The 13,619-nt window shown below is 41.8% G+C and overlaps 1 protein-coding gene across 1 annotated transcript in view; it reads right to left on the reverse strand.

Moving 5' to 3' along the window:
* Nucleotides 1-1,842: 1,842 nt before the first annotated feature.
* The window catches only part of DPP4 (dipeptidyl peptidase 4), an 83,909-nt gene continuing 72,132 nt past the window's right edge, over nt 1,843-13,619 (reverse strand). Inside the window, exons 24-26 of the mRNA XM_054723315.1 lie at nt 4,883-4,955; nt 4,546-4,619; nt 1,843-2,934 (exon numbers count right to left, since the gene is read on the reverse strand). Of these exons, the coding sequence (XP_054579290.1) occupies nt 2,833-2,934; nt 4,546-4,619; nt 4,883-4,955 (249 nt within the window). The 3' untranslated portion in view covers nt 1,843-2,832. The remainder of the gene's footprint in view (nt 2,935-4,545; nt 4,620-4,882; nt 4,956-13,619) is intronic.

Raw genomic sequence — 13,619 nt, forward strand, 5'->3', positions numbered from 1 at the left:
GAATGGAAGAGATATAAAGACTTCTCCCTTCCTTTGGTGTACGTGCTCCTGGGTGCTGGTGACTCTAACATGTTTATGAGAGGAATCTTAGCATCCACGTGCCTGCTGAGTCTGCGGCTGTCAATGGCAAGTGAGTCTGAACCTCTTAAGGTTTCATTAGTTCCTGGGTGTTTCAGACTTGCCCTCAGACTAAGTTTATATCTAACTTATTTGTCAATTTCTTTAACTTCCTCTTCCAAAATGCTAAAACTCTTATTGGAGAGTAAAACTTCTCTTAGGGGGGTCAAATGAAATCTGACTTTAACTTCAGTCACATTATTGCCATTTGCAACCTTAATTATGCAAAAAAATATGCTGGGATTGTTTATTACCTCTGGGCTCCAGAGGAAACAGTTTTGATATTGTACAATACTTGTACAATAATATCAAGTCAGTCATTGTACAATATCAGATATTATACAATGGTCTTAATATCTATTATTTATCTGATATTGTGCAACATCTGCTATTGTACAATGGTCTTATTAATATCTGGAATTGTGCAATGTATGGTTTCAATTAAGATAAAAGGAGGATTTCTATTTCATTTGCTTTTATGACTATTAATTCAGTCCAGGATGTGAACATATGCTCTATGACTACTGTTCTGGATATAGAGCTCTGCAAAGATCAGTCCAGCTACTCACTGTGATTAACTCTTATCAAGAAATAAAATTATAACAAGAACCCTACAGGCTTGGATGTCAGTTTATAATTCCAATGGATGAGTGAGATTTGAGACTTAAAGTGAAGCTACTCAATGGCATGCTCTGAAAATACAGTTAAAGCTGAATTTCACAATCCTCTGTCCATTCCCATGCATGACTCACCAGTTTAATATTAACAGATTTTTTCCATTTCTTCCATTTTAAGATATTTATGCTATAGCTCACTGTCTGAAATAACTTTTTCCAGCAAATGGTCTGAAGCTAAGTTTAAGTTTCTAAAATCAAATTTAAAAAAAAATGAGGCCATTTTGCAAATAACTGAGCAAAAAGTCATGTTTCCTTAGTTATCTAGGCATTACTTTGCTAGGCTAAAGTCAGCATCTGAAATCTATGCTTTCATTAATATACTGGTAGTTATATAATCCAAAAACAGTCAAAACCTTAAGTGATTAACTTGGCTTTTTTTTAGTCTACTGAGCCATCAGAGCTACCAAGATGATAATGTTAATATTACTTGTTCTTATAATATGAGCCTCATCATAGTTACCTGGTATAAAATTATAAATTACATAAATAACCAAAATTTTTTCAGTTGATGTTTTCAAAAGTTTTATATATATATATATATATATATATATATATATATATATACACATATATATACATATATATGTATATATATGTATACACACACACACATATACATATATATGTATATATATAATACATATTAATAACTGATATATGTATTGCATGAAAATCTTATGAACTGCTTAATTTAACACATTTCTATGTATCAATTTTTAAAAAATATATTTTTATTGATTTCAGAGAGGGAGAGAGCTAGAAATATCAATTATGAGAGAGAATCATTGATTGACTCCTCCTGGGAATTGAACCATGACCTCCTGGTTCATAGGTCGATGCTCAACCACTGAGGCACGCAGGCCAGGCAAATGTATCTATTTTTTAATAAGAACTGAACTCCGCATGTTTACAAGGCTGTCTGGAATAACAAGCAAAATAAACAAGAGCCTTTCTGGATAAATGTGTCCATATGCCAAAGTGATTTATGTCTGATTCAAGACACAAAACTCATTACCTCTAAAAAAAAAAAAAAAAAATGAAGGCGCATTTATTAAATGACCAGGAGAAATTCTACAGTATGTAGAACAGGGATAATAATACATAATTTTATAGTTTATTTTTAAAAACAAGTCCAAGGAAGTAAAAATATTCTTTTAATCAAGATGCTCAAAGAAATAAGAAAAATTGGTGCAAGGACTCCTTCAAGTTAGGATTTATGATACAAATATTTTCATCTTTTAATAGGGCAAGCTGGTGTTCACATCTCAGTTCCAAGCTGCCTCTTTCAGGAGGAAATATCAATATTTTTTTAAAGCACATTTACAATGCTTTGCCATCACCCCTGCTGTGTTTTTGTAGCACCTATAGCCATAACTGGCACCTGGGGGCCTTGCATTGTTGGCAGTTTCCCTCTCATTTCTTTGGAGTCTGTTCACCTGCTGTGGTTTTACTTAGAAGACAGTGCTTTGCATAGATGGTTTCCTGAGGCAGTTTAAACAGTCTTTCTCAGAAAATGGTGCCATTCTGCTTGTGAACAGCTCTTCACTGAGAGGTGCTGACAGTAGCCTGGTCGGGTCAGCGTGCTTGGACTTGGGTTCCCAGACATGCTGGGCTAGCTTCTCTCCCTGTCCCCTCTTCCCCCTGTTTCTGTGACATCACTGCCCACATCTTGCCGTCCCTTTAAAGAAGAGCACAAGATTTGGACTAGTCCCGTTAGAAAAAATAAAACGCTTCCCAGGAAACCTATGCAAAGCTCCCACAAAAACAGTTCATAGTTGTTTCAGCAACTGATGTGAAAATGATTTTTAAATAATAAGCAAAACCAGATTGAATCTTTCAAATTTCTGTAAGGTAATAATCTGTTGCAAGGACATAAGTCTCCACTTACGGTTCTATGTAAGAAATTTGGGGACAAAGTTAACCTTAAATTTTCTTGATTTGAGAACCTTTTTTTAAAGATCATCTTGATAGTGCAGTTTTAAGATAATAAAAACAAAATGGCTTTAATCAGCTTTAAATGGCATGCTGTTTTGAGGTGCTAAGGTAAAGAGAAGCATTGCTTTATGAAGTGGGTCATGTGGGTATATATATGTTGGTGTGCTGTGTTGGAAGCGATTCCATGGTCTTCGTCAGTATACCACTAGAGAGAGAAAGAAAAAGGTCAGAATTAGAAAGTCAGTTGTCTTTTCTCCCGCAATCAATTCAAATGAGCTGTCATGAGCATACACAGAATAAAACAGGATGTTTTAATTCCCAAATGAGTGTGTGAACTGAAACGTCATCAGTGAGGGTGTCTAATTCACTTCCCCCTTCCCCAAGCTTTCCCAGGCCATATTGTTCTGTCCTACGGAAGGTGCTGAGAGAACTCACTGTGAATTTGGCTTTACTGCAGAGTGCTTTAAGGATGTGTATATTCTAATAAAAATATCCAAATCCATTTTCTAATTTGAGTCAAAGGACACTTAGAACCATATCAAGCACAGGATGAAATGTTTATCCCATTATGCTCACTAGTTTTAATTAAGTGTTAGCAAGTGTCAAATTTCTCCTACACTGCAGTAAGATAAACTGTGTTATAATAAATGAGTTTTTTTTAAAGGTAATTTTCCCTAATATATGTCAGTAAGGAACTAGAAAAATCTACTTTAGTATTCCATAAGTGAAGTCAAAAGTCAAATGTGTTATTTGGAAACACTTCGATTTTGCACTAGAGTTTTTATCTATATGTCTGACATTTATGTAGAAAGAGTTGACCTGAAGCAAAAATTTATCAACTCATGCTGCATTAAGCAACTGAGACATCATTGCCAGGCAAACATATCTTATGGAGACATAAATTAACTTTTAAAAGTTGCTTAATTAAAGTGTGTCTTTTCTTTGAATATGAAAAAAATAAACCCCAACCTCTTATAAGAATCTGACCCAAAAGATATTTACCACATGTTTTGAGTATAAATGACTATCTCACTCCTATACAATGGGCACCGTTTGAACTGAGCATACAGCAAAGTGTGTGTGTGACAAGAAAGTGAGCAAAACCAGGCTTTTCCAGCTAATACAGACAATAAAGCATTTTACATATAAGAACATTTAGTGCAACATACATACATATATACACACATATGTATGCGTATTTATATACATATTTTTTCTTAATCAGAAAAGGTCAGGTGCAGAAAATGAATTTCACTTAATACCCAGAAGCCTCCTACTATACAGTATAGGCAACAACTGCTCTAGCCATTTCTGACTTTATAAAACAATCCTAATTGTTTATTGCCTGTGGTTGTTCAACAAAAGACAACATGTCCATTGCAAAACCTGAAGCGTGCTGCTTATTAATATTCCACAGTTAGAGAAGCTAGTAATACACCAGACAGAGATGGAGTTTCATATTTGAATTGAGCTATTATCATGCTGGTTCCACTTCAGAATTACTCTGCCACACATTTACTGAGTAAGTGATTATTTCTGAATCAAAATAGGGAGAGACCGAACAATCACACCAATAGGAGAGCAGTGTTTGACAGGCACCGGGAATGTTGTGCTTCTCAACTCCCAACTCCCTACTATCATTGAACATTACTCTGTCTGTGGTTCAAGGACATCACTTCTCCCACTTCTCATTGGAACCACAAGCCTTCTAATTCCGTTCCTGTCTCCCGAGACCTCTGTGAGGCGCAAAATCCCAAAGTGGAGAAACCAGACCCCATCAGCAAGTTCCCTCCCCTTGCACCAAGTTTTGCTATACCATCGCCTGGAAATCCACGCCAGCATCCACTAAGGCTTTGGTGATCTGAGCTGACTGCTGAAAATGAACGTTATCTGCGGGCAGAGAAAGGAAACATAGTCACTAACAGCAGCTTCAGTTTTCTGACCGGGAAGGGTGGGAAAGGCATAAGAAGAAAGGGACTGTTTGAAGTTCCAGGACTCAGCATCCCATTTAGCCCAAGACAAGTGAGTTGTGGAAAGCAACACTGTTTTATTGAAGTAGATGTAACAGTCTTGCCCCTCATGCTTTTGTTTTGTCAGTAGTGAAATTGCAAACCTGTCTGTGATACTAAAAAGTCTAATTAACTGAAACTCACCATCTGCTGTTCCATGAATAAGGAGGTACTCGACTTGTTTAAAATTTTCAGCTCTGCTCATGACTGTTGAATTCTGGAATTGGGAAAAAAGAATGTCATTATTCAAAAAAAGATCTGCCATAAACTGATTTTTCAGTTCAGTTTACAAAATAAAATGTTTTCAGCTGGGGCCCCCTTTGATACAAAATATAGCAAACCGATATTCAAGCAAATGCTGTCTCCATGCATGGCAGAATGCATAGCATGCCCTGAGCCTGGGAGACAGGACTGGAGAGGGAGGATGCCACATCTTCCTTGCCCGTGTAGGAAGAGGGTACCTGCCACTCAGGCTGCATGCAAAACCCCTTGAGCTCCAGACCCCATATTGGCTGTGTCCTATGCATTAGCACAGGGCAGAGTCTCCTATTAGCAATGTATGTTCCATGGGCTTATGCTGTAGTTCAGCCAAAAAGTGTATTGCTATGGCAACCATGTGTCACATGGTGCCATACATGCTACGTTTCAAAGAGCCTGTACATAGCATTTGCAACTAAACATACTCTGCAATATGTCACATGAACTTTGGTCCACATTGCTAGGCTCTGAATGAGAAGCAAGTATACCTCTTTTGGAGCAGATGTTTAAAACCTAGGCAAATGTAACATATGGGAGGCAAAGCGGGTGAAAAAGATCAAGAACGGCCTGAGGGAATCAGTAGGTTGTTGTCTGCTTCGTTCTGTATTGGGGAAAACGCTGCTATTGGATCAAGTTGTTCCCAAATCAGCCAGGGAAGTAGGACCCAAAATTGGGAGGTCAGCTTTTTGAAGGCTGCTTTGTGGCCTCAAGTAGGACATTCAGAATGAGGGTGGAGTCTTGGACAAAAAAGCCTTTGAGCCGAAACCGGTTTGGCTCAGTGGATAGAGCGACGGCCTGCGGACTGAAAGGTCCCAGGTTCGATTCCGGTCAAGGGCATGTACCTTGGTTGCGGGCACATCCCCAGTAGGGAGTGTGCAAGAGGCAGCTAGCTGATCAATGTTTCTCTATCATCAATGTTTCTAACTCTCTATCCCTCTCTCTTCCTCTCTGTAAAAAATCAATAAAATATATATTTTTTAAAAAAGCCTTTGAAAGCACGGAACTGGTTGTCTGATCTTAATCCCTGGAAGTTTACAAAGCTGGGATGAAGGTAAAGATGGCACATAGACATTTTAGTGCCTTTGTGAGGGGATGAGCTGGAGGAGTCTGCTTCTGTTGTCTTGTTATGGGTTGGGAGGGTTTAAACCAGCCAGCTAGTCCCACAGCATCCTGGTGAATCAAACTCAACTTTGTAAGAGCCAAGGTTTGTATTTTATAGATATCTTTGTGGCTACCACCAGCAGCAGCCTCACATTTTTTATGGGGGCCCTGATTGTCTGGCAGAAAGCTGGATGGGGCTAAGGTCAGAGTGCTTGTGTCCAGTCCGGGTTCAATGTCAGTGAGCTGTGCACTGGAGACAGGCTGGGCTCTGAGCCTGGTTTTCCAGAAAATGGGAATGAGAACAACTCCTCTTCCTCCCTTACAGAAATAGGAACCTAGAGATATGGCTTTCTCCACCCCACACCCCTTTTTTAGATTAAATTGCTGATGCTGATGTGAGAATGCTATGACACAGGGAAGACATTCTGCCTGCAACTTTCAGGACAGTTAACCAACATGTTTCAGTGGACCGAGGCTCCCAAGGGCATGTTGCCCAAAAAAGCTGAGAGCAGATGCCCACCCACTCCTGTGCAGGCTGGTTCCCACTTGTCCTGACCGTATTACATTTCGGACCCATGTTGAGAGGTTTCCCATGAGATGTAGAAATAAACGCCTAGGACTCATTAAAGGTCACACTTTTATTTTACTTCATTTTTAAAGAAGTGTTTTATCTGGTGAGATGTCCCAGATAAATTTATCCATGATTATGAATCCATTGATCCCAACATTACCTCATTTATTCTTCCATCTGTTCATTCATTTTTTCATCCAGTCAGTCAATACTTATTTGTGATATATCCCACTAAACAATAAGGTCCATGAGAAAAAGGACCTGTCTATACTGTTCATCACCATATTCTTAGCATCTAGTACAGTGCTAAGTAGTAATCAAATGAATAGCTGAGGGACATTTAAGCATCTATATTGTACTATTCACTGTAAGTCGTCCTAGTTTTGCAGAGGCAAGTGGGAGCAGCTGGGGTAGTGGAATCCTGCCCACTTTTAACCCATACCCCATGCCATTAATAATAGTAGCTAACATTTATTGGGTGTTCACTCTGTCAGTCGCTGTGCTCAGCACCATAACAGATTTATAAAAGCACTGCTCTCATTCCCGTGAGATCCTGCTTCCCACGTGGAGACAGCGAGATCCAGAAGTGAGTAATTTCCACCTGGTTCCATCTGTGGGAAGTGACAGAGCTGGACACGAAGTCTGGCGGCAAAACCCTTTCCACCTCCTATGTTCGTGATCTGGTCTGCCAGCAATGGAGCAGCGGGGAATAAGCTGTTAATTAGCCGTCTTGGAATTTAGCACACAGATACAACGGGACCCTTTGGCTCCTGGGTCCCCAGGCTTCCTGAGACTGAATTAATTGGGAGAGATCTTGGTCTGCACAGCCCTGCGAGATTTGTGAGGCATGTTTTCTGACGGTGCCCGTGAGGCAGAGGAAAAGGGTCAAATTCAATCTCCCTCAAGGACAGTGTAGGAGTCTAAGCTGGAGACAGAGAGGCTGGGGCTTGAACCCTGACAGTGAACATTCATAACCCGAGCCCAGGCCCTTTCGAGTCCTTCTGGGTGATCCTTTCTGCTGGCTCTCTTCTCAGCCTGTGCAGACTGCACTGCTGTGTCCTCCCCCTGCTCCTGCCCACGTTAAATCTAGCTCTCTGCTCACAGAAGTCGGTCAACTTTAACCCCCAGATCCGACCCAAATATACATCTGCGTCAGCTCACCTCACCTCCCAAAGCCTCACAGTCCTTTCCTGCTTGGCAGCTTGAACAGCAAAAGCTGCTCCTACAACCTCCCTGCCATAAAACTGAGAAATGCCACTGAAACATAGAGTCATGCTTAGGAGACATATAAATACGCAGGACAGTTAGCAAGGAATGTGATAACTACTGGAGTTTGGACCAAAACAGTTTCTGGCTGCCTTTTTTTTTTTTTTTTTTTTTCTTAAATGGAGTGAATACAGGCTGAAAGAAGACAATTTTTATAAACAAGTAAAACCCCGAGCCTAAGATAAATGTTGTGATGTACACACTGTAGCTGTGATGAACTAGACATGGTGAGAAATGCAACATACTGAGAAAAAGACGAAAACTGTGATAAAAGTGTCATGATGCAAATTGTTTTACATTAACAATATTACACTACAAAGAAAGAAAGACAAATACTTTAATGCAGCAAGGGGAAAAAAAATCAAACAAAAGCTTCCCCTGCAACTGGAAGATCAGAGCGCCGCTGCCAAGGCACGCTTCCCCCGCGCAGGGGCGAAGCCTCCTCTCCGTGCGAGGGAGACGGGCCGCCAGAGGCACACTCCCACTCAGGCTCCCGGGCTGCCGAGAACATCTTTCCTCCCCCAAAACGTGCAGCTGTGTCACCCGGCCTCACTCCCTACCAGACCGGGCATCCTGGTTTCCCCATCAAGAAAGACTCACGATAGGGCCCTTTGCCTGTGAACTTCAACACCCAAAGCCAGGGAAAGACACGCATTAATTTCAGGTCTGATTAGCAATTAGAAACAACTTAATTGTGCTATTTTAATCCACCCCATTTGGATAATCCCCATTTGCCTGTTGATGGAAACTGAAATAAAAAAAAAAAAAAAAAAGGAAATGGATGACTAAGTTAGAAGCCGAACAGTCTATCACCAACTACTAAAAAGGAAGCTAAGAGTGATAAATGGGCAAGGATGCAATGGTGGTGCAGTTGGCACCCTCCTGAGGCTAGAAACTTCCGGAAAGCCCCGCTGCCAGCGACAGTCTGGCAAAGCAAAGTGGGAAGGATTGGTCCAGTGGCAGTGCCGATTCCACAGCATCTCTGCAAGGAGCTTTTCCTTCAAGCCCCAAGGAGAACCATCTGTAGCTGCTCGTTGGATCATGCTGGTTCCTCAGTTACCTTCCAACAAATAAATCTTTGTATTTTTGAAATAAAAGAGAGAACTGATGAGAGTGGGGAAGTACTGTGAGAAACAGAAGGTCTAACAATTTTTAAGCTACCCCCCGTGCCATCCAGGAGCCATAAGGACGATTGGCTTCCTGAGGACAATGGTGGCAGCTGCCATGATTTCAAAGCTTACTCCATGGCACAGGCACAGGGATCTCATTGAATCCCTGCAATAGCCCTGCGGGGTAGGTCTGATGATCCCCATTATCTAGATGAGGAAACTGAGGTTCAGAGAGCTGAGGTAGCCTCCCAAAGCTCATACTGCTGGTAAGAACTGGATTTTGAGTACAGGGCTAATTCCAAAGCCCATTCCCTTTAACATCATAGTCTCGCATCCCTTCACATCGTAGCCAGACAACTTATCCCCATTTCCAGAACCCTGTAGAAAGAGCACACAGCCACTGGTCTCATGGACAGCCCAGTACTCCAGTGACACACTAGCTTGGATGTACCGACTTCTTTATGCATTCTCCCCCTTGAAACAAAGCCTTATAAATAATATTAAATGATGCTATTTGGGGAAGCACCATCAATGCCACAGAAAACAGAGGCTACTGAAAATATTTAAGAAAAAAATCAATTCAACCCACGATATCAGATGTTTTACTTGTTTACATCTCTCAAACAACTGTCCCCACGAGATGCCAAGGAAAGAGCTCCCGTCAGCCCGACAGGGGGCTCTACCTCAGGCCTCAGCAAGCAACACTGGCTCCTTTAAAGATCACACAGCAGTCAACATTTTATCAGCACTCAACAAACAAGTTAAGGTTTGGCTTAAATCTGAAGGTCTCTCTCCCTTTGGCATATTCTGGGATAATAGAACAAATGTCAAATCAGTACAAGATGGCATATTTACAAAATTGCACCCTGTTTTGCATAACCTAACGATGCAGCAGTTCTTAAGGATTGAACATTTCAAATCTGCTAGCAGAAGACTGCCAAATCTATGACTGTTTCATACACTTGCCAAAAGCCTATCAAATTTTGAGCAAAATGCAAAATAAATCTCCTCTACAAGTTAAATCAGTCCCTTCTGTGTGTTCCAGGCTGCCCTCTCTCCTGGCAACCAGTCTCAGGACTTGGGTCTCATTTCCCTTGCCCTTGATCTTATACTCTTCTCTTATGTATTCATAAACCCATTCCCTCCCCAGTCTTACGTCCTGCCTGATTTGTCCCCATTTGGCCTGCTCTTCCCACAGTCCTTCTTTGCTGTTATTCCTCGGTTCATGGGACCTGCTTCCCAGCCCCCCAAACACCAGCTCTGTCTGCTGTTCCTGTGTCTACTGAGCCTCACTGCCTCATCCCTGTGTGCGGCCCGGGGAGAACACCTATGCTCCTCCTCTCTATCTTCCTCAGTCTTCCTAGGTTGGCCTCAGATAACTGCCCTCTCCCTTTCCTACACCCTCACTATCTGTATGTTATGTAACTTTTTGTGCCTCGGTTTCTGTGTCCGTAAAACTGAGACAAATTTGGAGTACTTACCTCAGAGAACTTGAAGGAAAATTGAACCTAACAGTTCATGTAAAGAGCTTAGAATAATGTTTGGTCATAAAAGCAAGCACTTAATAAATGAAAGAAATAAATGAAACCGGATCCCCCTGGTTGAGAAGAGTGGTGGGAAGGTGAAATCCTAACTTCCTGGCCACTTCCCTTCCCCTCCCTACATCTTTGGAAGGTACAGAATGCTTGGGACTCCACAGTCACAATTTGGAAACCACTAGTCTTTTTCATACATATTAGGTACTTTGTCTTATTTAAGTTCATGCTTTACTACCTACTCTCTTTTATTTATCTCCCAAAATTTTGTGGGCATGTTTTGTTTCACCAAGACACCAGCCACCTTAAATAGGTGAATGAACGTCTACCACACGTTAGTATTTTTTAATAGATTTAACTAAAATACCTATGATTAACCGTATAAGAAACTATTCGGCAAGGTGAGTCAGGACCCCACTCCTCAAAGTGTGGCCACAGTTGTTCATTGCTTATTATTGCTATTGGGGGTGAGGGTTGTCTCACTGGCTATCTGATTCCTGTGCTCAAGTCTGTGGACTGAAACTCACTGCAGAAAAAAATGTGTACAGGTCAACACTGCCTGTTAGCTGTGTGTGTCACCCCTACATTTTGGCTGCTGACTTAGAGCTTCTGGGACCATCTCATTGGGGTTTTAAGGAGATGAACATTTTCCTTCTTCTTTCCAGGTATCCTTTAAAAGTGCTTATGTACCAAAAGAGTCTGGTGGAGTCCCTGCCTTTGTCACTGCAATGGGTTCAAGCCTTACTTCCAGGGTGCCCTCATTTCAATAACAGTTTTGTGAGACTAGGAAAGGATACCCTCTCAGGATGCAGCCTCAGAGGCACACGCCTTAGTGGATGCATCATAGACTAGCTTTCACCAGCGCGCAAGCCAAACAATTGTTCGTGGCATCCCTGGCTGTGCCACTGGAATTTGTACATGGTTCCCCCAAGTCCCTTCCCCAAATGCTAAATAGAACCTTCATTTCACAAATGTGCCTCTCTTGGTGATCTGGATTTCTCTAAAGTCTTCCAAATATGAGTCACCAATGACCTAATAATAAATCCCTTTTTCTCATTTGAGTTTTATTAAAATTTGTATTCTCTTCCAGAGGCTATAGTGCTGGCCACTGCACTGATGATTTATGAGCTGAAAACACAGAGAAAGATCAGGGTCTTGCTTCTTACAGACACTTGGGGCGCTTCTATCCCGGATGTGCTGAAGGGAGTCACTGGCCAGAGTAATTGGGAGTCACTTTCAAAATCTGTCCTTCTGACCCAGGAAGTGAACAGGGCAGTGAAAGTCTCTAAGAAATTACCTTCTTTGTCTTTTTTAAAGAGGGTGGGAGGATAAATGGGGAGAGAGAGAGAGAGAGAGAGAGAGAGAGAGAGAGAGAGAGAATAAATATAAACCACCTGGGAAAGAAAAGTAAAAGAAGATGGGGTCCAGAGGGGCAGCTGGGGCCTTGGAGGAAAATAGAATCTTTGAATATATTCCTGCCAGAGACAAAAGCACAGGCTCATTTAAAAAACAAAGGAGGGCAGCTTTATTCTAAAGCCTGCTGTGCACCAAAAATAGGCACTTGAGATTCAGTTCTCCACACTCAGAGGAAGCAATAAACCAGGGTGGAAAGAATTCTGTGAATACATTCACCTCACTTTCTCCGGCCCACCTTAACTATTGCCGCCCAAATAATTCCTCCGAGTAACACATTGGGAACCTTTAGCTCCCTGGTACTGGCAGTTTTAATGTGTCCATTGCCAGCAGTGAATTCTGTGCCAAGAAAACCCGACTCCTGGCGGTGGAAGGATTAAACAGTCCTCGGGTGCCATCTGTGCAGTGAATCGAAGGAGTGACTCTGTGCACCCAGTGTGCGTGTGTTGCCATTGGCAGTGGGAAGTGACTTCTGTTTACATGACTACCTCATGCAGCCGAGCACCTAAGGGGAGAGATGAAGGTGGCCACGGCAGTGAGGGGTGGCCTGAGAAAGAGGGGGACCATTGTGAGAACGAGGAGCCCTTGGGAAGGTCTAAAAAAGATGAAATGGCAGATTAAAACTAATTATCCAATAAGGGGAGGGCTGGTTAAAGAGGAAACACCCTGTTGGCAGATGTTCATCTGGGGAAGTAGGCTAGGTACCATGAACTTGCTTAGATTCGGGATTTGGACCTGACTGTGTACTTACTTCTAGGTTCAAAGACTTTTTTTATATGTAATTTTAAAAGTGAATGTTTAATTCATCATCCACCAGCTTCTAGAGTCAGGGTTAGGATCCTGGGCAGTACACCTTCAACGTTGCAGGAGTTTTTTAGTACATTGGGCAATCTGAGAAAGGCCCTGGGCTACTCAGCAAATATGGTATACTACAGGAGGGGTGGTTTTCAAATGCAAGCATCCTGGTCAGGTCATTGACAAGAAAATTCCAGCTGTAAAATGAGAGACGTGAGGGAGACAGATTTTTATAACAATGTTTCCCTTTGAAGAGTTTTAAAATTAAATAGGGAAAAGTTTCAAGGTTTATACTTCATACTGGGTAACCCAACGAATGCTACAAGGTTGAGTAAAGGCTTAAATTGCTAAGAATACTGCAGAGGGGAAATGGGAGTGCAATCCAACCACGAGTCCAAGACAGTGAAGTGGGGGCTTAAAGAGATCTGAGGAAGACACCATGGCATTCCAAAGGGGGTGCTACTCCTATGGGAGAGCAGCACAAGTCTCCCAATAGATGGAGATGGAACGGAGATGACATTCTCCGCAGAGGGAAAAGAGGACAAAGGCCCCCAAATATTCTGAGAACAGTGAACAGTCCAGGTAAAATGGGCCATTAAAGTGTTGTGGGTAGGGGTTAATCTCATAGCTTTGTGAGGTATAAGGTAGAAGACAGCTAAGGGGAGATCAATTGGCCTATTGTTTTACAAAGGAAGATAGTCATGTGACAGAAACGATCCTATATATTATAAAAGCGTAATATGCAAATTAGACCAGATATCCTTCTGGACGACCGAGGCAGAGGCAGCCGCCATGATGATGGGAGCCGAGCCCCTTGCACGAATTTCGTGCAT

Source organism: Eptesicus fuscus, chromosome 11 (genome assembly GCF_027574615.1).
Source record: "Eptesicus fuscus isolate TK198812 chromosome 11, DD_ASM_mEF_20220401, whole genome shotgun sequence".
Lineage (NCBI taxonomy): Eukaryota > Metazoa > Chordata > Mammalia > Chiroptera > Vespertilionidae > Eptesicus > Eptesicus fuscus.